Below are 26986 nucleotides of genomic sequence, written 5' to 3'. Positions count from 1 at the left end.
CTTCCTCCCCAACTCCCTGAATTCTCTCTTCAGGACCTCATCCCTTTTTCTACCTATGTCATTGCTCCCAATGTGTACCAAGGCTCCTGGCTGTTCACCCTCTCCCTTCAGGATACTCTGCACCCGATCTGAGACATTCTGCACGCTGGCATGCACTTGGCCTTCACCGTGGTCTGTGACACAGCATTCCACAGATTTACAACCCTCTGGCTAAAAAAAAAAATTCTCCTTACCTCTGTTCTAAAGGGCCCTCAATTTTGAGGCTGTGCCCCCTAGTTCTGGATGCCCCCACCAGAGGAGGCATCCTCTCCACATCCACCTATCTAGTCCTTTCAATATTTAGTAGGTTTCAATGAAATGCCCGTGCATTCTTCTAAATTCCAGTGAGTACAGGCACTGGAAAACACACTTCATATGCTAACTCCTTCATTCCTGGAAACATCCTTGTGAACCTCCTCTGAACTCTCTCCAATGACAACACATGCTTTGTGAGATAAGGGGCCCAAAACTGTTGAGGGTACTCCCAATTGTGACCTGACTAGTGTCTTATAAAGGCTCAGCATTATCTCCTTGGTTTTATATTCTATTCCCCTTGAAATAAATGCCAACATTGCATTTGCCTTCTTTACTACAGATTCAACCTCATGGGGGTCTTGCACGAGGACTCCTAAGTCCCTCTGCAACTCTGATGTTTGACCCTTCTCCCCATTTAGATAATAGTTCACTCTATTGTTTCTTTTACCAAAATGCATTATCGTACATTTCCCAACACTGCATTTCATCTGCCACTTTTTCGCCCATTTTTCCAATTTGTCTAAGTCCTGCTTCCTCAGCACTACATACACCTTCACCTATCTTCGTATCATCCACAAACTTTGCCACAAAGCCATCAACTCCATTATCTAAATCATTGACAAACAATGTGAAAAGTAGCAGTCCTAATACTGACCCCTGAGGAACACCACTAGTCACCAGCAGCCAACCAGAAAAGGTCCCTTTTATTCCCACTCACTGCCTTCTGCCTGTCAGCCATCCCGCTAACCATGCCAGTATCTTTCACAGTATTTTATCTTGTTAAGCACCTTATCAAATGCCTTCTGAAAATCTAAGTAAATGACATCCACTGCCTCTCCTTTGTCCACCCGGCTTATTACTTCCTCAAAGAACTCTAAAAGATTTGTCAGGGAAGATCTCCCTGCACAGAAACCATGCTGACTTAGACTTATTTTATCATTAGTCCCAAATACCTTGAAACCTCATCCTTAATAATACTCCAAAACTTTCCCAACCACTGAGATAGGCTAACTGGCCTATAATTTCCTTTATTTTGCCTTCCTCTTTCTTAAAGAGTGGAGTGACATTTGCAATTTTCCAGTCCTCCAGGACCATGCCAGAATCAAGTGATTCTTGAAAGATCATGATCAATGCATCCGTTATCTCTTCAGCAACCTCTCTCAAGAATATGGAAAGTAGTCCACCTAGTCCAGATGACTTATCCACGTTAAGACATTTGAAATTGGCTCGTACTTTTTCCTTTGTAATAGTAATGGCACTCACTCCTGCTCCCTGACACTCACAGATCTCTGCCACACAGCTAGTGTCTTCCACAATAAGATAGATGCAAAGTACTCATTAAGTTCATCTGACATTTCTTTGTCACCCATTTCTACTGCACCAGCATCGTTTTCCAGTGGTCCAATATCAACTCTCACCTTCCTTTTACTCTTTATATAACTGAAAAAACTTTTGGAATCTTGCTTTATATTATAGTCTAGTTTGTCGTCATATTTAATCTTTTCCCTTCTTATAACTTTTTTAGTTGCCTTTTAGTTGCAGATTACTTCTGATCAATCCTGTCTCTCCAAGAAGATTTATTCCTGTCACAGTATGTGGACAGGCCGACTAGGGGGAATGCCATACTAGATCTAGTACTTGGCAACGAACCGGATCAAGTCACAGATCTCTCAGTGGGTGAGCATCTGGGGGACAGTGACCACCACTCCCTGGCCTTCAGCATTATCATGGAAAAGAATAGAATCAGAGAGGACAGGAAAATTTTTAACTGGGGAAGGGCAAATTATGAGGCTACAAGGCTAGAACTTATGGGTGTGAATTGGGATGATGTTTTTGCAGGGAAATGTACTATGGACATGTGGTCGATGTTCAGAGATCTCTTGCAGGATGTTAGGGATAAATTTGTCCCGGTGAGGAAGATAAAGAATGGTAGGGTGAAGGAACCATGGGTGACAAGTGATGTGGAAAATCTAATCAGGTGGAAGAAGGCAGCATACATGAGATTTAGGAAGCAAGGATCAGATGGATCTATTGAGGAATATAGGGAAGCAAGAAAGGAGCTTAAGAAGGGGCTGAGATGAGCAAGAAGGGGGCATGAGAAGGCCTTGGCGAGTATGGTAAAGGAAAGCCCCAAGGCATTCTTCAATTATGTGAAGAAAAAAAGGATGACAGGAGTGAAGGTAGGACTGATTGGAGATAAAGATGGGAAGATGTGCCTGGAGGCTGTGGAAGTGAGCGAGGTCCTCAATGAATACTTCTCTTCGGTATTCACCAATGAGAGGAAACTTGATGATGGTGAGGACAATATGAGTGAGGTTGATGTTCTGGAGTATGTTGATATTAGGGGAAAGGAGATGTCGGAGTTGTTAAATACATTAGGACGGATAAGTCCCCAGGGCCTGACGGAATATTCCCCAGGCTGCTCCATGAGGCGAGGGAAGAGATTGCTGAGCCTCTGGCTAGGATCTTTATGTCCTCGTTGTCCATGGGAATGGTACCGGAGGATTGGAGGGAGGCAAATGTTGTCCCCTTGTTCAAAAAAGGTAGTAGGGATAATCTGGGTAATTATAGACCAGTGAGCCTTACGTCTGTGGTGGGAAAGCTGTTGGAAAAGATTCTTAGAGATAGGATATCTGGGCATTTGGAGAATCATGATCTGATCAGGGACAGTCAGCATGGCTTTGTGAAGGGCAGATCATGTCTAACAAGCCTGATAGAGTTCTTTGAGGAGGTGACCAGGCATATAGATGAGGGTAGTGCAGTGGATGTGATCTATATGGATTTTAGTAAGGCATTTGACAAGGTTCCACACGGTAGGCTTATTCAGAAAGTCAGAAGGCATGGGATTCAGGGAAGTTTGGCCTGCCTGGTGGATTCAGAATTGGCTTGCCTGCAGAAGGCAGAGGGTGGTGGTGGAGGGAGTACATTCAGATTGGAGGATTGTGACTAGTGGTGTCCCACAAGGATCTGTTCTGGGACCTCTACTTTTCGTGATTTTTATTAACGACCTGGATGTGGGGGTAGAAGGGTGTGTTGGCAAGTTTACAGACGACACAAAGGTTGGTGGTGAAGTGGATAGTGTAGAGGATTGTCGAAGATTGCAGAGAGACATTGATAGGATGCAGAAGTGGGCTGAGAAGTGGCAGATGGAGTTCAACCCGGAGAAGTGTGAGGTGGTACACTTTGGAAGGACAAACTCCAAGGCAGAGTACAAAGTAAATGGCAGGATACTTGGTAGTGTGAAGAAGCAGAGGGATCTCGGGGTACATGTCCACAGATCCCTGAAAGTTGCCTCACAGGTGGATAGGGTAGTTAAGAAAGCTTATGGGGTGTTAGCTTTCATAAGTCGAGGGATAGAGTTTATGAGTCGCGATGTAATGATGCAGCTCTATAAAACTCTGGTTAGGCCACACTTCGAGTATTGTGTCCAGTTCTGGTCGCCTCACTATAGGAAGGATGTGGAAGCATTGGAAAAGGTACAGAGGAAATTTACCAGAATGCTGCCTGGTTTGGAGAGTATGCATTATGATCAGAGATTAAGGGAGCTAGGGCTTTACTCTTTGGAGAGAAGGAGGATGAGAGGAGACGTGATAGAGGTGTACAAGATAATAAGAGGAATAGATAGAGTGGATAGCCAGCGCCTCTTCCCCAGGGCACCACTGCTCAATACAAGAGGACATGGCTTTAAGGTAAGGTGTGGGAAGTTCAAGGGGGATATTAGAGGAAGGTTTTTTACTCGGAGAGTGGTTGGTGCGTGGAATGCACTGCCTGAGTCAGTGGTGGAGGCAGATACACTAGTGAAGTTTAAGAGACTACTAGACAGGTATATGGAGGAATTTAAGGTGGGGGGGGTTATATGGGAGGCAGGTTTTGAGGGTCGGCATAACATTGTGTTCTATGTTCAGATTTTCTTCCGATAAATTTCAGTCATTGATGATAGATTTATCCCTTTCTCCTTGCTTGTGTAAAGTTACCATACTTATGTGGCCCTGCAGTCATGCGATATCTATTCTGTGGCTAGAGAAGTTCAGAAAATTTATTTTTGAGCCCTAGTAATCTACTCCTTTGCCTCACATGGCAGCTGAGATATATCTCATGTTGTCTCATTACTGAAATGTTCCCAGAACCTCTGGACACACTTTCAAGGACTCTTAATCTCATGTCCTCAATATTATTGCTTATTTATTTATTTATTTATTTATTATTACTATTTCTTTTTATATTTGCAGTTTTTTTGCATACTGGTTTCCACCCTGTTGGTGTGGTCTTTCATTGATTCTATAATGGTTATTGGATTTATTGAGTATGCCGGCAAGAAAATGAATCTCAGGGTTGTATATGGTGATATATGTACTTTGATAATAAACTTACCTTGAACTTTGAAAACATCTGAACATCCTTTCAAACAGTAATTTGTCATAGCATTCGATATTTTCCCACCAGAATATCCTTCTTGATTGTGAATACAGATGAAAAGTATTCATTCAAGATCTCACTTTTCTCCTGTGGCTCCAGATTGCCTTTTTGATACCTAATTGAATCTTCTTTTTCCCTAGTTACCTTCTAGTCCTTAAGGTACTTTTCAAATGTTTTATAGTTTCCCTTAATCTCAGTCACCAGGGCCACTTTGCACTGACTCTTTGCCTCTATAAATATTTTTTTTAATCGCCCCGCTTTGTTTGCTATACTTCTGTTAGGCCGCATCTGTTTTCAGTAATCTATACCACCTATAGACAACTATTTTATCCAATATCTCTTTAAATCCAGGGTCCCTTGAAATAGTCAGCTCTATGTTTCACCTCTCATAACTGCCCTTAACTCATAATTTCTCTGCCACAGGAAACTGTTGAGGCCAGTTCATTGGCTATATTTAAGAGGGAGTTAGATATGGCCCTTGTGGCTACGGGGGTCAGGGGGTATGGAGGGAAGGCTGCGGCGGGGTTCTGAGTTGGATGATCAGCCATGATCATAATAAATGGTGGTGCAGGCTCGAAGGGCCGAATGGCCTAGTCCTGCACCTATTTTCTATGTTTCTATAATATTACATTTTTGAAATACAGTTTTCCCACTGAGTGCATATAGACTTGCCTACAAGTAGTTGCTCCCATTCTGCTTTTAACCCAGTCCTGGCATATCATCCTGAAATCAGCTTTCCCCCAATTCAGGCCTTGACCTCATAGCTCCCTAAAATTTAAGAGAGTAATGATCACTGCCCCTTAAATGCTCTGCCTCCACTGGTCCACTGCATTCCCAATTAGATTAGATCCAATCTTGCCCCTTTTCTAATAGGAATATTGATATACTTGCTTAAAAACCTCTCTTCACCACTCGTAGAAAATTTCATCTCCTTGCCTTTTACACTGAGGTGATCCCAGTTAATATTGGTGAAGGTGAATTCCCAACTACTATCAGCCTGATATTTTGCAATCCCCTGCATTCCCCTATGTATCTGTCTCTCTACCTTCCGTTGACTGGAGGTCTCTTGTACATCCCTCGCCTGTTTATTTCTGAGATCCAGTCAGGAATGGTGAACCTTTTTGAGATGTGTGCTCAGATTGGCAATCATCAAAAAAAATTCTCTTGCAGGCCATGGTAACTTTGAACATCATTGATTAATGAATTAGTAAAAACCATATGGTTAATACTGCAATGCCAACTCCTCTGTTGCATCAGCCCCCCCCAATCCATCACACCTTATATTTTCCACCCCCAAAATGCTAAGTTGCCAGTTCTACTACTATTTCAGTGTATCAGTGCAACATTCCCACTCAATTAGGTTCATAATTTTATTAGATGCTAAATTAACAAGTGGAGACAAGATCTTCTAAAAGATGTGCAACTGCAGATGTGGAATCTGGAACAACATGCAATCTGCTGGAGGGACTCATCAGCTGAGCAGCATCTGTGGTGGTGTTGGGGGCGGGTGGCAGAGGGAGGAATTGTTAACATTTCCGGTTGAAATCCCACATATGCATTAATGCAAACTTTTAACCTGAAATGGCGATATTTCCTCCCACAGATGCTGCTTGACTCATTGAGATCCTTCAGCAAATTGTTTATTGCTACCAATGTTTGAGTGTTATTACTCTCAATTTTATTCAATTCATGGTATTTTATATTTTATTGCACTTGTTGCTCTACTGAGTTGGTGTAATACTACCTCAAAGACAAAGTCTTTAGTATTGTGCTTCCATTGGTCTCTTTGCCAATTTCTTTCTCAACAGTATTGAAAAAGATATTGTGTTTATTGTACTGCAGTTTTTGGGATCTTGTTCGGCATTTACTGTTGCATTCCCTAAATTAGACGGTAACAGCACCTAAAGGTACTTCATTAACTGCAGTGCTCTTCGCGAGAACCTAAAGGAGATGTAAATGCTATAATACGTGATTTATTTTTCTCGTTTTTGCATCATGCCTTTGTGCTATCAGAGTATTAAACTATAAACTGTACAGCAAAATGTGGAAATTGTAATATTCAATACCTCAATTAGCAAACTTTGCAGATTGATGTTTAGTTGTCCAGATTTTTCTACTTATTTTCATTTGTTATGTGCAGAATTAATATGATAAAACACCAGTACAGGGTAAAAAAAAATGGTACGTTGACTCTTACTTATGAACGTATAAGCAGGAATAGGTCACTCATCCACTCAAGCCTGTTTTGCCATTCAGTGAGATCATGCTAATCTGATTGTAACTCACACTCTTCCTACCTCCTCATGCTAACTTGCTTTCCTAATGGAAAGAAGTGTAGCCTTTGAGCCACAAGTTAGGAAAACACATTGAAGCAAAATGGACAGTAAAAATACTGAACTTCTGAAAACTGCATGCTGCTGAGGAAGGTCTAGGTTTAAGGGACAGGTTGGAGTCAAACTCCTTTTTGTGGGGGAGCACACATCTAGTCCTTTTCCCTTTGTACCTACTTATTCCTCCATCTGTTTATTACCCACATACTCCTCCCCCTGGGTTCCCCAACCCCACTGTTCCTATCTGTACACCCACTGCCTTGTCCTGTGCTTCAATTTCCTTTGCTATCAGATGCCGTCATTATTTACACCTTTCCCTTTGCCTTAAGCTGTTCACCAATGATCCATATACAAGGATCCATCTACCACTTGCCAGCTCCTGCCCCATCCCAACTCCCTCTGTATACTAGCTATCTCCTCTCTACTCTCCCAGTCCAGATGAAGGGTCTTAACCCAAAAGATTAACTGACCACTGCCTGCAGTTTATTTCCTGCTGCTACATGCCACACTTGGTCAGGTGCTGTCTTGATATGAAGGGCAATGACATCATTTTAACTCTAGGATTTAGTTCTTGGCCCACCCTGTGCGGACCAAGGCTGTGAGAATGTCTAGAGCCTGGTTGTGCTAGCAAAACTTTAAGTTATTGATGAGAAGAGCCCATACACAGCACTGTTGCTAACACTGTTACTTTGCTGATGTGTTGGCATAGCTACTCAGATTGAATTAGACCTTTTGTTCTGCTAAGAACATACCTTGTTAATTTTCACATTGTTAGCAAATTGTCTAAAGGCTTCAATACTACAGTAGTGGACTATATACAACCTCAGGAGCAGCTGTGGACCTAAAAAGCAGGCCCAGTCTACCTTGATATGGGGAGGAATTTCCCACGTTCACATTGATAGAACAGAAGAGGCATTAGCAGAAGTGAGAGGATAATGTTTAGTAGGCTTATGATCCAGAAATGCTAGTACTGTTCCATGGGGGTGGGGGTGGGGGTGGTGGTTAAACTAGATTTGCAGGAGAATTGCGAACCAGAGTGTTAGAGCAGATAGTGAGGTGGAGGAGGATAAAGGTCATGCAAGAACTGCAAGTATAGTGCATGGAGTAAAGCCAGATCTAACATATAAAAAGGCTCTGAGGAAAGAGAAGCAGAATAAAGGTTGTAAGGGTAGTAAGGTAGAAGGGCTAAAATGCATGTACTTCAATGCAAGAAGCATCAGGAACAAAGGTGATGAACTGAGAGCTTGGATACATACATGGCCATTGCAAAGTCTTGGCTGGCACCAGGGCAGGAATGGATTCTCAATATTCCTGGATTTCAGTGCCTTAAAAGGGATGGGGGGGGGGGAAGGGAGGAGGGGTAACATTACTGGTCAGGGATACTATTACAGCTACAGAAAGGGTGGGTAATGTAGCAAGATCCTCTTTTGAGTCAGTATGGGTGGAAGTCAGGAACAGGAAGGGAGCAGTTACTCTATTGGGAGTATTCTATAGGTCCCCTGGTAGCAGCAGAGATACCAAGGAGAAGATTGGGAGGCTGATTTTGGAAAGATGCAAAAATAAGAGGGTTGTTATCATGGGTGACTTTAGCTTCCCTAATATTGATTGGCACCTGATCAGTTCCAATGGTTTAGATGGGGCAGAGTTTGTTAAGTGTGTCCAGGATGGATTCCTGTCACAAAATATGTGGACAGGCCAACTAGGGGGAATGGCATACTAGATCTAGAATTAGGTAACGAACTGGGTTAGGTCACAGATCTCTCAGAGGGTGAGCATCTGGGGGACAGTGACCACCATTCCCTGGCCTTTAGTATTATCATGGAAAAGGATAGAATCAGAGAGGACAGGAAAATTTTTAATTGGGGAAGGGCAAATTATGAGGCTATAAGGCTAGAACTTGCGGGTGTGAATTGGGATGATGTTTTTGCAGGGAAATGTACTATGGACATGTGGTCAATGTTTAGGGATCTCTTGCAGGATGTTAGGGATAAATTTGTCCCGGTGAGGAAGATAAAGAATGGTAGGGTGAAGGAACCATGTGTGACAAGTGAGGTGGAAAATCTAGTCAGGTGGAAGAAGGCAGCATACATGAGGTTTAGGAAGCAAGGATCAGATGGGTCTATTGAGGAATATAGGGAAGCAAGAAAGGAGCTTAAGAAGGGGCTGAGAAGAGCAAGAAGGGGGCATGAGAAGGCCTTGGCGAATAGGGTAAAGGAAAACCCCAAGGCATTCTTCAATTATGTGAAGAAAAAAAGGTTGACAGGAGTGAAGGTAGGACCGATTAGAGATAAAGGTGGGAATGGTATTGGAGGGAGGCGAATGTTGTCCCCTTGTTCAAAAAAGGTAGTAGGGATGGTCCGGGTAATTATAGACCAGTGAGCCTTACATCTGTGGTGGGAAAGCTGTTGGAAAAGATTCTTAGAGATAAGATCTATGGGCATTTAGAGAATCATGGTCTGATCAGGGACAGTCAGCATGGCTTTGTGAAGGGTGAATCGTGTTTAACAGGCTGATAAAGTTCTTTGAGGAGGTGACCAGGCCTATAGATGAGGGTAGTGCAGTGGATATGATCTACATGGATTTTAGTAAGGCATTTGACAAGGTTCCACACGGTAGGCTTATTTAGAATGTCAGAAGGCATGGGATCCAGGGAAGTTTGGCCAGGTGGATTCAGAATTGGCTTGCCTGCAGAAAGCAGAGGGTCATGGTGGAGGGAGCACATTTGAATTGGAGGGTTGTGACTAGTGGTGTACCAACTGCCGTAAAACAAGATACATAGAAACATAGAAAATAGGTGCAGGAGTAGGCCATTCGGCCCTTCGAGCCTGCACCGCCATTTATTATGATCATGGCTGATCATCCAACTCAGAACCCAGCCTTCCCTCCATACCCCCTGACCCCTGTAGCCACAAGGGCCATATCTAACTTCCTTTTAAACATAGCTAATGAACTGGCCTCAACAGTTTGCTGTGGCAGAGAATTCCACAGATTCACCACTCTCTGTGTGAAGAAGTTTTTCCTAACCTCGGTCCTAAAAGGCTTCCCCTCTATCCTCAAACTGTGACCCCTCGTTCTAGACCTCCCCAACATCGGGAACAATCTTCCTGCATCTAGCCTGTCCAATCCCTTTAGGATCTTATACGTTTCAATCAGATCCCCCCTCAATCTTCTAAATTCCAACGAGTACAAGCCCAGTTCATCCAGTCTTTCTTCATATGAAAGACCTGCCATCCCAGGAATCAATCTGGTGAACCTTCTTTGTACTCCCTCTATGGCAAAGATGTCTTTCCTCAGATTAGGGGACCAAAACTGCACACAATACTCCAGGTGTGGTCTCACCAAGGCCTTGTACAACTGCAGTAGTACCTCCCTGCTCCTGTACTCGAATCCTCTCGCTATAAATGCCAGCATACCGTTCGCCTTTTTCACCGCCTGCTGTACCTGCATGCCCACTTTCAATGACTGGTGTATAATGACACCCAGGTCTCGTTGCACCTCCCCTTTTCCTAATCGGCCACCATTCAGATAATAATCTGTTTTCCTATTTTTGCCACCAAAGTGGATAACTTCACATTTATCCACATTAAATTGCATCTGCCATGAGTTTGCCCACTCACCCAACCTATCCAAGTCACCCTGCATCCTCTTAGCATCCTCCTCACTGCTAACACTGCCACCCAGCTTCGTGTCATCCGCAAACTTGGAGATGCTGCATTTAATTCCCTCATCCAAGTCATTAATATATATTGTAAACAACTGGGGTCCCAGCACTGAGCCTTGCGGTACCCCACTAGTCACCGCCTGCCATTCTGAAAAGGTCCCGTTTATTCCCACTCTTTGCTTCCTGTCTGCTAACCAATTCTCCACCCACACCAATACCTTACCCCCAATACCGTGTGCTTTAAGTTTGCACACTAATCTCCTATGTGGGACCTTGTCAAAAGCCTTTTGAAAATCCAAATATACCACATCCACTGGTTCTCCCCTATCCACTCTACTAGTTACATCCTCAAAAAATTCTATGAGATTCGTCAGACATGATTTTCCTTTCACAAATCCATGCTGACTTTGTCCGATCATTTCACCGCTTTCCAAATGTGCTGTTATCACATCCTTGATAACTGACTCCAGCAGTTTCCCCACCACCGACGTTAGGCTAACCGGCCTATAATTCCCCGGTTTCTCTCTCCCTCCTTTTTTAAAAAGTGGGGTTACATTAGCCACCCTCCAATCCTCAGGAACTAGTCCAGAATCTAACGAGTTTTGAAAAATTATCACTAATGCATCCACTATTTCTTGGGCCACTTCCTTAAGCACTCTGGGATGCAGACCATCTGGCCCTGGGGATTTATCTGCCTTCAATCCCTTCAATTTACCTAACACCACTTCCCTACTAACATGTATTTCGCTCAGTTCCTCCATCTCACTGGACCCTCTGTCCCTTACTATTTCTGGAAGATTATTTATGTCCTCCTTAGTGAAGACAGAACCAAAGTAATTATTCAATTGGTCTGCCATGTCCTTGCTCCCCATAATCAATTCACCTGTTTCTGTTTGCAGGGGACCTACATTTGTCTTTATCAGTCTTTTCCTTTTTACATATCTATAAAAGCTATGTACAGACTAGTGGTGTCCCACAAGGATCAGTTCTGGGACTTCTACTTTTCATGATTTTTATTAACGACCTGGATGTGGGGGTAGAAAGGTGGATTGGCAAGTTTGCAGACGACACAAAGGTTGGTGGTGAAGTGGATAGTGTAGAGGATTGTCGAAGATTGCAGAGAGACATTGATAGGATGCAGAAGTGGGCTGAGAAGTGGCAGATCGAGTTCAACCCGGAGAAGTGTGAAGTGGTACACTTTGGAAGGACAAACTCCAAAGCAGAGTACAAAGTAAATGGCAGGATACTTGGTAGTGTGGAGGAGCAGAGGGATCTGGGAGTACATGTCCACAGATCCTTGAAAGTTGCTTTTCAGGTAGATAGTGTAGTTAAGAAAGCTTATGAGGTGGGTGTTAGCTTTCATAAGTTGAGGAATAGAGTTTAAGAGTTGCGAGATAATGATGCAGCTCTACAAAACTGTGGTTAGGCCACATAGGAGTACCGTGTCCAGTTCTGGTCGCCTCACTATAGGAAGGATTGGAAAGGGTAGAGAGGAGATTTACCAGGATGCTGCCTGGTATAGAGAGTATGCATTATGATCAGAGATTAAGGGAGCTAGGGCTTTACTCTTTGGAGAGAAGGAGGATGAGAGGAGACATGATAGAGGTATACAAGATATTAAGAGGAATAGATAGAGTGGACAGCCAGCGCCTCTTCCCCAGTGCACCACTGCTTAATACAAGAGAATATGGCTTTAAGGTAAGGGGTGGGAAGTTCAAGGGGGATATTAGAGGAAGGTTTTTTTTTACTCAGAGAGTGGTTGGTGCTTGGAATGCACTGCCTGAGTCAGTGGTGGAGGCAGGTACACTAGTGAAATTTAAGAGACTACGAGACAGCTATATGGAGAAATTTAAAGTGCGAGGTTATATGGGAGGCAGGGTTTAAGAGTTGGCACAATATTGTGGGCCGAAGGGCCTGTACTGTGCTGTACTATTCTTTGTTCTTTTTGTTTTGAAAGTTTCAATAATCCTAGTGAACTAAAGGAAGAGCACATTGCTGGATCACTGCAGGAACCCACAAGGTGCTTTTTGTCAGCAAGGCAATCAGTTGCAGTGATGGGACTCTGAGCTGCACATCATTGTTCAGAATTTTGGTGCTGCTTGTGCTGAAGTAGAAACTGTAATGTCAAGTCATCAGATGCCACATGATGTTTAGTAACTGGTTCTCTGCTAGAAAGGATGGGTTTAAATTCATATATACAGCCTGATGCCAAGTTGGTGCAGGACTCCTCCATGACCCTTGGAATTATGTTAAGGCTTTCTGGCAGCTCTACCAATGCTCTTATTATAATCCAGGCCCATGTCTGATGAATAGTTATTTTGGTTAAATAATGCATATCCCTCTATGCTGAGGCTGTGCCTCTTCTTCTGGACTCTTCCACTTTCGGAAACATCCTCTCCAAATCCACTCTAGGCCTTCCAATATTTGGTAGGTTTCAATGAGATCACCCTTCATTCTTCTAAACTCCATCAAGTTCAGGCCCAGAGCTATCAAATGCTCTTTATATATTAACCCTTTCATTCCTGTAATCATTCTCCTGAATCTACATGGAGCGCTGTTTCAGGACCCCAACTATCCAGGTCATGCTGTATTCTCATTGCCGCCATCAGGAAGGAGGTTAAGGAGCCTCAGGACCCACACCACTTGGTTCAGGAATAGTTATTGCTCCCTAACCATCAGGCTCTTGAATCGGGGGGGTTAACTTGACTCAACCCAACACTGAACTGTTCCCACAAACTATTGACTCACATTCATGAACTCTTCATCTTATGGTTTTGATATTTACTGCACAGCATTGTATTTGTCAACATGGAGCAGAAAGCGAATTTGTAAATCTGGTAGAGCAAAGGATATTGGGAATGGTGAGGGTGGGGCAACTTAAGAAGGGTGTAGGAAAGGTGACAGAGGAATGACCCAGGTGCAGACACACCCAGCCCTGAGACACCAGACATGGTAATTTAGTTCCAAACAACTGGTTTATTGATCATTACAGAATGTCTCTCTGGTGCTTTCCGCTCCCTCTCCTCTTCCTTCCCCTCTCCTTGCCCTCTTCCCACTCTCAGTCCATAGTAGAGACTCATGACAATAGAGTACTTATTATTATTTTGGGTTTTTTTTTTGCAGTTTGTCTTTTGCACATTGGATGTCCATCTTATGCGTTGTCTTTCACAGATTCTATTTGTATTTACTAAGAATGCCTGCAAGAAAATAAATCTCAGGGTTGTATATGATGACAATTTTCTTTGAACTTTACTTTCACCAGTATAATGAATATGTTCCAAATTTATGCTCTTAACTTACAGTAATACATATTGAAAATTTAAACACCTTTTGAAGTTCTTGATAAAATTGTGTGCAGGATGCATCTAAACATCTGCAATGTCCTCCCATTAAGAAGAAACCTCTGGCTGAAAGTCAAAGGCGAGTAATATAAAATATTTAGTACTTGTAATACCTGCACCATATATTATTTGGTGCATTTCTAAAATGTATAAATAGTATCATGTTTTTTTTAAACTAATTTCTTCATTACCAACTTTATTTAACTGAGAACATAGAATCATTATGACCATAAGATATAGGAGCAGAATTAGGCCATTTGGCCCATCATGTCTACTCTGCAAACAACAAAATCCTTAAGTGGTTTCTCAACACTTTATTATGTTAAGTTGTTTTGCAATTAATAAAACAACTTAAGATGCTTTTTATTATAAAATGTATTTCAGCAGATTCTGCTTTATATATTTATTGTTGTGTGTTAATCAAACCGAACTTCCAACAATTCAGCTTTTTCTAGAGGCAAATCTTCTGCTTAAAAGACTGTGGGTGTTTCATTTTTTATTTTACTTTCTTTTTTGACTTTTTGGTCCGAGGCTTTTCTTTAACTTGACTGTCTTCTGTCAGTCCATTACTTATCTCTCGGTCTCCATCTTTTATTTGTTTTTTGGATATGGATGGATCATCAAAGTTACAAATCTTCTCAATGCTTTTCTTCCGTTTTTTCTTTTTGGATTTAATTCTCACTTCTTCATTGGACAGCATTTCATGTCCTACAAGTTCCTGGGCATCAGTGGCTTGTTCGATCTCTTGTACCATTTTACAATTTTTACGCTGTGCCATTCTACTGGCAAAATACTCCTGCATTGTAAGGGAGCTGGTCACAGTATTGGTTTCAACTTTGAGCTCTGAGTCATCAGCAGTTTTTGGGGCTGATATATTGGCGTTGTCCTGAAAAACAACCACATATTGTTAAAAAATACAGATACTGCTTGTTTCATCTAAATAGAAGATCCATAAATAATTACTATAGATGTATTATTATTCCCACAACATTCAATGCATTTACAGGAACCTCTATAAATGGCACATGCAGGAAAAAATTAACTCAAGTTTGTTATTTCACCATAAACAATTACATATAATGGGAGAAAGTAGATTTTAAATAGTGGAAACATTCAGGTCAGGTAATGTTGTGGAAGAGAAATGGTTAACAATTAAGAACAGCTCATCCTGCATGGGAAGAAGTTAGTGCTAACCTCTGCTTTTGCATGTGTTTAAAAGTATTGGTAGAGTTGGAAGAGCAAAAGGAAAGTGAAGCTCGTAAAAAGGTGATAATCAGACAGGATGGTTGTGTTCAGCAAACTATTTGCGTTGGCTTCCCCTGGTCTCTCAAGCATGATGAGATGCTGAATTGTATGTTGCAAGCCTTCCTGCACTACACAATCCAACTACAATAAAAAGTTAAATGTGATTAAATTGCAGATTTTGCACAAGTTATGCAATTTCCATTCTGGGTCCTTCTGTTTCACAATACTCCTGCATAGATGACAGCAGACATGAGCAAAGCATCATCATTTTTATTTGTGCATGCACATCATACCATCCTATGGGTGAGACCTAAATTTATAGGCTTTCATAACACATGTGAAACTTGTTTCAATGTGCCTCAAGAGTGACAATCCTGAACACGGGTTAGCATTACCAATTCATATTTGTGCTCTTTAATATTGGTGCTGAACACCTCTCCTCTGCCCATTAACTCACACTTACTGACCACCAGGCAGTGGTGACTACAAACCCCCACTTGTCCAAGAGCAAAATGTCTTATTAGCCCCACTTTGCTTGATGTACATTTGTAACAACATTTTTCACTGATCATGTTCCAATTGACTTAAGAAAAACTGTTATGTTGTGATATTTAGATTCCTCCTAATTGCATTAAGTGAGCAAGTATGAGAAAAGGTAAAATCACTTATTTGCATCAAAGGCTTGTCTAAAGATCATGACCTTAATCTGAACTTCCTTTTGTGACTTTACAAACATACTGGTATGTGCAAAGGTCCCTTACAGACTGAAATTATAGTGGCTATACTGGGGCATGAGGAAGTGTATGAGACAGTAAACAAGTACAGAGGATTTCAGTTAATTGGGACCAGTACATTGTGCCCAATTAAGTGGCTTCCCCAATTAGCCAGTTTCATGGAAATAATTAAAAGGTATAAAAAAAGACAAACAAGTAACAAATTATATATTTAAATAAAATGCAGAACAAATTAGAATATTACCAAAACTATGACAGTATTATAAAACTGTATTAGTTTCTAATAGTTATCAAAGGAATTCATTCATGCTTTGACTGTAAATGAAAACAATCAGCGCACACACCTAGTGCAGATAATAGACTGCCTTTATATAATACTTTTGACAACTGCATCCTCCAAATCCTCTTTATCCTCATAACATTCAAGATGATTGCCAATACATTCAAATTCTTTGTTGTTCGTAATTTGGGGAGTAATGAAAACATTTTATTTTTTACTCCCGGCATCTCCAAACCTCAATGCTTGAAACCAGAGTGCGCAAAACAATTTTGAATTGTCTTTCTGCTTATCAATAGGTTCAAGAGGTACATTTAATGTCAGAGAAATGGGTACAATACACATCCTGAAAACCTTTTTCTTCGCAAACATCCATGAAAACAGGAGTGCCCCAAAGAATGTATGACAGAACATAAATCACTGCTTTTTGAACATAAACACACACTTCTGACAATTTTTTTAAAAAACTGTTCACTCTAAACACAGTGTAGAGTTTAATGGCTGCACAAGTGCATGTAACTGATGCTTGTTAGAAACTGTTTAGCAACAGTCTCCTGTCCCAATTAAGTGGCATAGAGTCCTAAATAAGCAGCTGCCCCAATTAACTGGAACCCACTATATTTTGCATCTGTAGTTTCACTAACAAATAGAAATCCTAGAACTTACACCTAATTACTTTTAAAAGGTGATGGTAGAGGCAGTGGATACGTTAGTTGAATGCCATAAATAATCCCAGTGAATTGGAAGATAAAAAAGATAAAAGGAGAGATAAAAAACTGACACCAAAGGTTTATTACCCAAACAATCTTCAGAGCCATGAATTGCTTAAGATTCAATATAACTAGGTAGTTAGGCTGAAGTGAACACCCTTATTTTTTTCTGCAACTATAAACAATTGTGTATTAGATGAGTATTGCACGAATTTATACAGTTGGGTGATTGCAGCAACTTCACACTGCATGTCTTTCCTTTTCAGTCTCAAGGAGTTGCTACAAGTGTCCAACATAAAATTTTTTGCAATACAGGTGTCCCCCGCTTTTTGAACGTTCGCTTTACGAAACCTCACTGTTACAGAAAAAGCAGCGCGCGAAAAACATCAGCGCGCACCCCGAGCAGGCACTCTCCCCCCGGATTCGGAACGGCATTCTCGCTTGCATTGCTTAAACACATGTCTGTGAGCAGCCGTTTGCAAGATGAGTTCTAAGGTATCGGAAAAGCCTGAAAGAGCTCGTAAGGGTGTTACACAGCATAAAACTAGACAGAATTAAGCGTTTCGATCGTGGTGAACGAAGCAAGGACAAAGTGAGTTTGGCTTGTGGGAGCTGACAAAGATGATGTTGAAGAGGTTTTGGCATCCCATGACCAAGAACTGATAGATGAAAAGCTGATACAATTAGAAGAGGAAAGGATAACAATCGAAACCGAATGAGTAATAATAAAGTACGACTTTAATTTTGAAACGGTACGGCGGTTTAGGGGATATTTGCAGGATGGTTTGAGTGCTTACAAAGAACTGTATGATCCAAAAATGCGCGAGGCTCAGCAGTCAAGCAAGCCTTCCACATCAGCCACAGCAGACGACGAACCTCGACCTTCGAGATTGAGGCCAGCAGTCATAAGAGAAGATGAGCTGTCTGCTCTAATGGAAACAGACGACGAGATGACACCCCAGTGTCCCACCACACCAACACCCAGGCCGTGGACAGATACTGATTCGTGGAGAATGCAGCAGTAGCCAGGAGACACACAGCACATCTTTAAGAAAAAAGCTGAAATAAACATGCTAATTAATTAGGTGCTGCCCGACACGTAATTGTCGGCCCAGATCAGAGGTGACGCACTCGGCAACTGGCACTGATCTGGGCCAACAATTACGCGCCGGGCAGTATCTAATTAATTAGCATGTTTATTACAGCTTTTTTCTTAAAGATGTGCTGTGTGCCTCCCGGTTACCGCTGCACCACAGCATGCTTCGCGGCAATGTATCGCTCGGCGGCCTGGAAGGTGGGGGCCACTGCACCACCCAAACTCCGACAAGTCTAACACACCATCATCAGTGTGCTCAGCACTGTCCCAATTCCGGTAAGTGATACTACACTGTACATACATTATTTCTACTTTATATCGGCTGTGTATTTTTATGTGTTATTTGGTATGATTTAGCAGCTTCATATTATGACTTAAAGGTTACTGGAGAGCTCTTGCAACATGTTTTTGCCATCAGCGCTTGCATGAGACAGTGCAGGCAATGATTGTGGAAAAGTATTTCTACCTTATATAGGCTGTGTATTTATCATATCATTCCTGCTTTTACTATATGTTACTGTTATTTTAGGTTTTATGTGTTATTTGGCATGATTTGGTAGGTTATTTTTAGGTCTGCGAACGCTCACAAAATTTTCCTATATAAATAAATGGTAATTGCTTCTTCGCTTTATGACATTCCGGCTTACGAACCGTTTCATAAGAACACTCTACCTTCGGATGGCGGGGGAAATCTGTAAAGCATTCAAGTTTGTGATTTTAAGCATATACAAGACCATAAGATATAGGAACAGAAGCAGGCCATTCAGCCCATCAAGTCTGCTCCGCAATTCAATCATGGGCTGATCCAATTCTTCCAATCATCCCCACTCCCCTGCTTTCTCCCCATACCCTTTGATGCCCTGGCTAATCAAGAACCTATCTATCTCTGCCTCAAATGCACCAAATGACTTGGTCTCCACAGCCGCTCGTGGCAACAAACTCCACAGATTTACCACCCTCTGATTAAAATAATTTCTCTACATCTCTGTTTTAAACAGACGTCCTTCAATCCTGAAGTCGTGCCCTCTTGTCCTTGACCCCCGTACCATGGGAAATAACTTTGCAATATCTAATCTGTTCAGGCCCTTTAACACTCAGAATATTTCTATGAAATCTCCCCTCATTCTTGTGAATCTTCTCTGAACCCTCTCCAACGTCAGTATATCCTTTCTAAAATAAGGAGCCCAAAACTGCACACCATATTCCAAGTGAGGTCTCACGAGTGCCTTATGGAGCCTCAACATCTCATCCCTGCTCTTATATTCTATACCTCTGAAAATGAATGCCAACATTGCATTCGCTTTTTGCACCACCGACTCAACATGGGGGTTAACCTTTAGGGTATCCTGCACTTCTGCATTGCACAACACCCAATCCAGCACAGCAGATCCCCTAGTGGGCTCAACAACAATCTGTTCTAAAAAGCCATTTAAACATTCTACAAATTCTCTCTCTTGGCCTGGTTTTCCCCAATCCACTTTCATGTTAAAATCCCCAAGGATTATCATGACATTGCCCTTCTGACACGCCTTTTCTATCTCCTGCTGTAATCTGTAATCCACATCCTGGCTGCTGTTTGGAGGCCTGTATACAACTGCCATTAGGGTCCTTTTACACTTGCCATTTCTTAACTCAACCCACAGAGACACTACATCTTCCAATCCTACGTCATCCCTTTCTAATGATTTAATATTATTTCTTATACACAGGGCTACACCACCCCCTCTGCCTACTAACCTCTGAAAGTTGTTCTAATCAAGGTATGGTGCACATAAACAAATCTTTCTTGAGTTGAGCAGACTGTGTCAGTAACCCGACTTTGTCTTTTTTTTTAAATATAGAGCAGGGCACTTCTACAACTCACACCTCAAACTTTCTGCATAATCATTCAAAGAGTTGAACTGCATGTGCATGTAACGAGAGTGTATAACTCAACTCCTTCTACTTCAGGCCACGAACTTATCAATCACCCCTGCTGTGGACCACTTTCTAGAGGTCCAGGACGCCGACCTCTATAAAGAAGGAATCCGTATGCTCCACAAACCGCTGGACTAAGTGTGTAAATGTAGGAGGGGACTATGTTGCAAAATAAATGTGCTAGGTTTTCTAAAACTGACTCCTTCTCCTTTAGGCCACGAACTTATCAATCACCCCTCGTACTAAGAATACTGCAAGTTGCAGTGAATTAATTCCAGATCCCCAAATCCTGCTAAACTTGCAAATGCAAAATCACTATTAAAGGAAGTGAAAAGACACAGAAGAACTGTAGACCAATTTTCTTATGGCTGTTGCCAGAGAAGTTCTGGCATCCAGAACTATTCAAATTCTAACTTACAAAAAAGCATGATTAGGCAGAGTCAAAATACTGTAGATACTTAACGATTTTTGAGGTCATAATAAGCACTGTAGATAAGGGGAACAAAGATGTATCATAATTGGATTTTCTTAATGCGTTTCATAAGATGTTGCATGAAAAATTAGGCTTGTGGGCGTGGTTAATGTATAAGCATGGTTACAGAACACGAGGAAGGAGGGATCTTTCTGGTATAAAGTCTACAGTTGAACATGAAGCAATTCACACCAAACATTTAAGCAAAGGAGCTCTCTTGCTCCTTGCCCATCTGACCATCCCCTGCACAACAACAGGAGTAGAGCTGAGGCCTGTTACCTGGTGAGCAAAGTATCAGATGATCAGGTTGGTTCCATCTTCACTCCTACTAAGTGTCCGGGCACATTTAACCCACTCTCCCATTAGTGTGATTAAACGACACTTTACAAAACTACCATTTTTGTATCATCCAGAATTACAACCTATTGCGAATATTTTCATTTTCTCATCTATATTCTTATTGGACACGGCATCAAAGGTTATGGGGAGAAGGCCGGAGAGTGGGGCTCAAGAGGGGGGATATAAAAAGGATCAGCCCCATGATTGAATGGCGAAGCAGACTCGATGGGCCAAAGGCCCAATTCTGCTATGTCTTATGGTCTTTTGGTCTATATTGGAAATATTAATCAACTTGAAAAAATTAAATCTCGTGACAATGGACTGAAATTAGTCCTGACGAAGGGTCTCGGCCTGAAACGTCGACTGTACCTCTTCCTAAAGATGCTGCCTGGCCTGCTGCATTCACCAGCAACTTTGATGTGTGTTGACTGAAATTTATACTGTTTTCAGCTCAAACAACAGGAATTCTGCAGATGCTGGAAATTCAAGCAACACACATCAAAGTTGCTGGTGAACACAGCAGTCCAGGCAGCATCTGTAGGAAGAGGTGCAGTCGACGTTTCAGGCCGAGACCCTTCGTCAGGACTAAATGAAGGAACTGTTTTCAGCTGTTAGTTCAGAGACAAAACAGAATGTTGGGGAAAAACTCTCAGCAAAAATTTGATCCATTACTTTCAATGTTACAAAGATGTAAAAATTTCCAGGCATAGCTTTCTCTCTCATATTTTCTACAACGTAAGTATTTTTCAAGACAGTGACCTGGGATATTTGTACATCCCTACTGTCACTCATCCTTTTATTCAAAAGATCTAGCAATACCATTCTTTTGCTAAGCTTGTTCAGGCCAAAGTTGTAACATAGACATAGAATAGTACAGCACATTACAGGCCCTTCGACCCACAATGTTGTGCCGACCCTTAAACCCTGCCTCCCATATAACCCCCCACCTTAAATTCCTCCATATACCTGTCTAGTAGTCTCTTAAACTTCACTAGTGTATCTGCCTCCACCACTGACTCAGGCAGTGCATTCCACGCACCAACCACTCTCTGAGTAAAAAACCTTCCTCTAATATCCCCCTTGAACTTCCCACCCCTTACCTTAAAGTCATGTCCTCTTGTATTGAGCAGTGATGCCCTGGGGAAGAGGTGCTGGCTATCCACTCTATCTATTCCTCTTATTATCTTGTACACCTCTATCATGTCTCCTGTCATCCTCTCCAAAGAGTAAAGCCCTAGCTCCCTTAATCTCTGATCATAATACATACTATCTAAACTAGGCAGCATCCTCTGTACCCTTTCCAATGCTTCCACATCCTTCCTATAGTGAGGCGACCAGAACTGGACACAGTACTCCAAGTGTGGCCTAACCAGTTTTATAGAGCTGCATCATTACATCGCGACTCTTAAACTCTATCCCTCGACTTATGAAAGCTAACACCCCATAAGCTTTCTTAACTACCCTATCCACCTGTGAGGCAACTTTCAGGGATCTGTAGACATGTACCCCCAGATCCCTCTGCTCCTCCACACGACCAAGTATCCTGCCATTTACTTTGTACTCTGCCTTGGAGTTTGTCCAAAGTGTACCACCTCACACTTCTCCGGGTTGAACTCCATCTGCCACTTCTCAGCCCACTTCTGCATCCTATCAATGTCTCTCTGCAATCTTTGACAATCCTCTACACTATCTACAACACCACCAACCTTTGTGTCATCTGCAAACTTGCCAACTCACGCTTCTACCCCCACATCTGGGTCGTTAATAAAAATCACAATTAGTAAAGGTCCCAGAACAGATCCTTGTGGGACACCACTAGTCACAATCCTCCAATCTGAATGTACTCCCTCCACCACCACCCTCTGCCTTCTGCAGGCAAGCCAATTCTGAATCCACCAGGCCAAACTTCCCAGAATCCCATGCCTTCTGACTTTCTGAATAAGCCTACCGTGTGGAACCTTGTCAAATGCCTTACTAAAATCCATATAGATCATATCCACTGCATTACCCTCATCTATATGCCTGGTCACCTCCTCAAAGAACTCTATCAGGCTTGTTAGACACGATCTGCCCTTCACAAAGCCATGCTGCCTGTCCCTGATCAGACCATGATTCTCTAAATGCCTATAGATCCAATCTCTAAGAACCTTTTCCAACAGCTTTCCCACCAGAGACGCAAGGCTCACTGGTCTATAATTACCCAGACTATCCCTACTACCTTTTTTCAATAAGGGGACAACATTTGCCTCCCTCCAATCCTCCGGTACCATTCCCATGGACAACGAGGACATAAAAATCCTAGCCAGAGGCTCAGCAATCTCTTCCCTCGCCTCGTGGAGCAGCCTGGGGAATATTCCATCAGGCCCTGGGGACTTATCCATCCTAATGTATTTTAACAACTCCAACACCTCCTCTCCCTTAATATCAACATGCTCCAGAACATCAACCTCACTCATATTGTCCTCACCGTCATCAAGTTCCCTCTCATTGGTGAATACCGAAGAGAAGTATTCATTGAGGACCTCGCTCACTTCCACAGCCTCCAGGTACATCTTCCCACCTTTATCTCTAATCGGTCCTACCTTCACTCCTGTCATCCTTTTCTTCTTCACATAACTGAAGAATGCCTTGGGGTTTTCCTTTACCCTACTCACCAAGGCCTTCTCATGCCCCCTTCTTGCTCTTCTCAGCCCCTTCTTAAGCTCCTTTCTTGCTTCCCTATATTCCTCAATAGACCCATCTGATCCTTGCTTCCTAAACCTCATGTATGCTGCCTTCTTCCACCTGACTAGATTTTCCAACTCACTTGTCACCCATGGTTCCTTCACCCTACCATTCTTTATCTTCCTCACCAGGACAAATTTATCCCCAACATCCTGCAAGAGATCCCTAAACATCGACCACATGTCCATAGTGCATCACACCCGCAAGTTCTAGCCTTACAGCCTCATAATTTGCCCTTCCCCAATTAAAAATGTTCCTGTCCTCTCTGATTCTATCCTTTTCCATGATAATGCTAAAGGCCAGGGAGCGGTGGTCACTGTCCCCCAGATGCTCACCCACTGAGAGATCTGTGACCTGACCCGGTTCATTACCTAGTACTAGATATAGTATGGCATTCCCCCTGGTCGGCCTGTCCACATACTGTAACATCAATATAAAAACTGGTTTCCATTGATGAGGAGAAACTAACTCCTTCTAACACAAAGGGCCCTGGTAAAACCAAAATCAGTCTGTAACAGGTGCAAACTCAGAGTCCTAGCATGGACAGTTCCTGTAGTTGTTAGAAACAAATCCGATGTGCTCAACTACAGTATATCACCATATGATAGTTAATTTTCCAAAGGATTAAATGTAATTTTTATTACTGTGAAATATTTAAACATCTGCCTCTATGCTTCTCTTTATGGCCATTTAGCTCCAGAATCCATAAATCACTGTGCATATTCTCGAATTCCACCTGTAAAAGCACACCCATCACCATGCCTTGCCTATGCAAATTGCTCAAATTCCATAAATCTAATCTATAAGCATGTATCACACATATAATTATTTTTCCAGCAAAGTTGGTTTCAGAAATAACAAAAGCATCTCTTTAAAATCGCACCACTTGGAGCACGTGCTGAATACAGAATTCAACAATTTTGCAACTAAATATAAGAGCTTCATCATGACTGTTCCACTTCAATTGTGATTTTTTTTGCACACTGCCTGCTTTTTCTAAGACTGAACAGCAGAGCTCTATCATGAACATGATTATTAAGTTAGGACTTGTGGTTTTTTATGATTGTCTACATAACACAAAAACACACCACTGGAAAAGAAATACTTGAATAGCTTTTACAATATTAAATTAGGAGGACTTTACTACATAAAATGCACTTTAAAAAGTTACATTCAGGGATAAGAAACAGGAAGAAGTTTTTAAAACTCCATTACCAGCGAGATGTATACAACAGGCCAAAATGTTAGTACAACACAGAAGTGGAACGCAAGCCAAAAAAGCTCTTTGGCATTAGTTACACAACAGTAATTGTTTTGATCTCTGATATAGTAACTCCGGTAGCATATACCTGAATTTATGGGAATGCTGAGACTTGCGGTCCACTGAACACAGAGCTACCAGGGCATGGAGACAGCCAGCTGAATGCCTCCCCCTTGTTAAACAAATTCCTGACTGATGAATGTGGGATATTTAAAGTATCATTGAACAGTTGGGAAACCTAAGTAGGCAATTCAAAAGATATAATTACCATGAACCAAATATCTCATTGTAAATGTGCAAATGGAACATTTATGCAACTGTGACATTAGGATATTTCTAGCAATTACAGAAGATTAAGATACAGACAAGTTCCAGATTTCAGTATTTAAAACCTACCTTCCTTAAAATCTTTTTGGATCCAAGATATGATTTGCTGGCAACTCAGGCAAGAAAGAGCCTTTTACCATGATTTCAACTAACCAGATTAAGTCAGACTTCCGATCAGATTTGCTGACAAACTTCTGAATGGTACAATGCTAAAGAGATGAAAATAATACAGCTTCTGAAACAATCAGTGGTAAAAGAAAAGATAACAGCAGCAGCCAGAATAACACCCTTCATGAAGTGGGAGTCAGCAGCGAGAGAACAGAGTGCATGTAAGAGGCTGAAGTTTTAAAAGGTAGATGGACCACTTAGGTTTTCAGACAAGAGTGAGGGCAGAGGTAATGTTTCCAAACTGAACTGTATTTGTAATATCTAAATTTTCTGTTGCAGAAATTAGTATATACTGATTTAGCCCAACTCTTCATTAGAAAGGAGAAGCTATTTGTCATGGGATAGCAAAAACAAAAATTATTAGCAATGCCATGAAAAGGGTACATAAAAGCCAAATTAAAAGACACTGTCCGGCTGAAATGTGATGATTGCCTCATTCGGCCTACCCACAACACAATTTAGAATTTCAGGTAACTTGACGATCTCAATCTCTGCTTGCCAGTGTCAGCATCAACTAATGCAGAGTAAGAGGCTCACAAAAGTGGGGGAAAAAACTTATAAATTTAACATTAATCTTGTACTTACTTGCATTTTTTCAGTTTAGCTCTGCTATCATGGAATAAAAACAGAAACCTGGCAAGAGCAGTTTAAGTAGCATCTGTGGAGATGAGACAAAGTTAAATTCAACAATGTCTTAAGTCAGTGACATTATCATCATAAAAGGGAAATATTAGAAATTAAACATGTTTTAAGTTATAGAGAAGTGGAAGAGGGGCAGCCTTCTGTAAGACACTGGAAAGTTCGGATACAGTGGCCTCAAAGGTGTTTTTGTCTTTTTTTTTTAAACATCTCTTTTATGATTGCAAGACAATGCAGGACATTAAGAACTTCAAGTACTGCAAGTCTACCCCATCAACAGCAGAGGAGATGGACTTAGTCCAGATAGTGTTACTGCCTGCTATAGAAAAGCATCGAATTCAGTGCATGAAGGCAGTGTGTAGTGATTGACTTGGATGTTTCTCTTGTAAATACAAGACCCTGTTGGACATTCGTAAGGTAAAATGCTGCAAGTCCATTTCTCTGTTTTTGTGAAGACTAAGGCTCAATACGTGGCCTTGCCTGTTGCAGCAGTCCAGAAAAGGAGATGCCAGAGGGGGTCCGTGCTGTCCTCAAAAGGTAGAACGATGAGCAGGATTGTGTGTGTATGTATGTTCACCTGCAGACTGCTGAAAACTGTTTCTTCTTGCTGATAACACCCATGTGCAATCAATTTACAGGACATTTCAGTCAGGGACAGTTTTTTTTTGAGTGATTATATGTTTATTTACTATCTTATGTGCGCCTTGTGCTGTGTATGACTGTTTGTACTGTGATTTACACCTTGGTCCCGAAGAAATGCATGGGTATTTATGTATGGTTGAATGATAATTAAACTTGAATTTGAGTGTACAAAGTGAATGTCTACGATAGGAGGGAGAGTGAATGAGACTGGAGTGGTGCCAGTTGAAAAAAGCAATTATCATTGGTGGTCACAAATCAGGCAGCATTGTAGGGAGAGGGAAACAGTTAAGATTTCAAGTCAATGAACTTTCATCAAAATGAATCAATTTTGAAACATACTGGAAAAGCAGATTACCTGAAAAGGCTGAATTTCTGTTGGATTCTGAAGTCTGC

At 41.7% G+C, this 26986-nt stretch overlaps 1 protein-coding gene across 1 annotated transcript in view; it reads right to left on the bottom strand.

The window, feature by feature from the left end:
• Positions 1-13657: 13657 nt before the first annotated feature.
• The window catches only part of pinx1 (PIN2 (TERF1) interacting telomerase inhibitor 1), a 113622-nt gene continuing 100293 nt past the window's right edge, over positions 13658-26986 (bottom strand). The window contains exon 7 of the mRNA XM_063035601.1: positions 13658-14928. Within this exon, the coding sequence (XP_062891671.1) occupies positions 14539-14928 (390 nt within the window). The 3' untranslated portion in view covers positions 13658-14538. The remainder of the gene's footprint in view (positions 14929-26986) is intronic.

This window comes from Mobula hypostoma, chromosome 2, assembly GCF_963921235.1.
Source record: "Mobula hypostoma chromosome 2, sMobHyp1.1, whole genome shotgun sequence".
Lineage (NCBI taxonomy): Eukaryota > Metazoa > Chordata > Chondrichthyes > Myliobatiformes > Myliobatidae > Mobula > Mobula hypostoma.
Note: the sequence above shows the minus strand (reverse complement) of the source record. Positions and strands in the feature narration are given on the sequence as shown.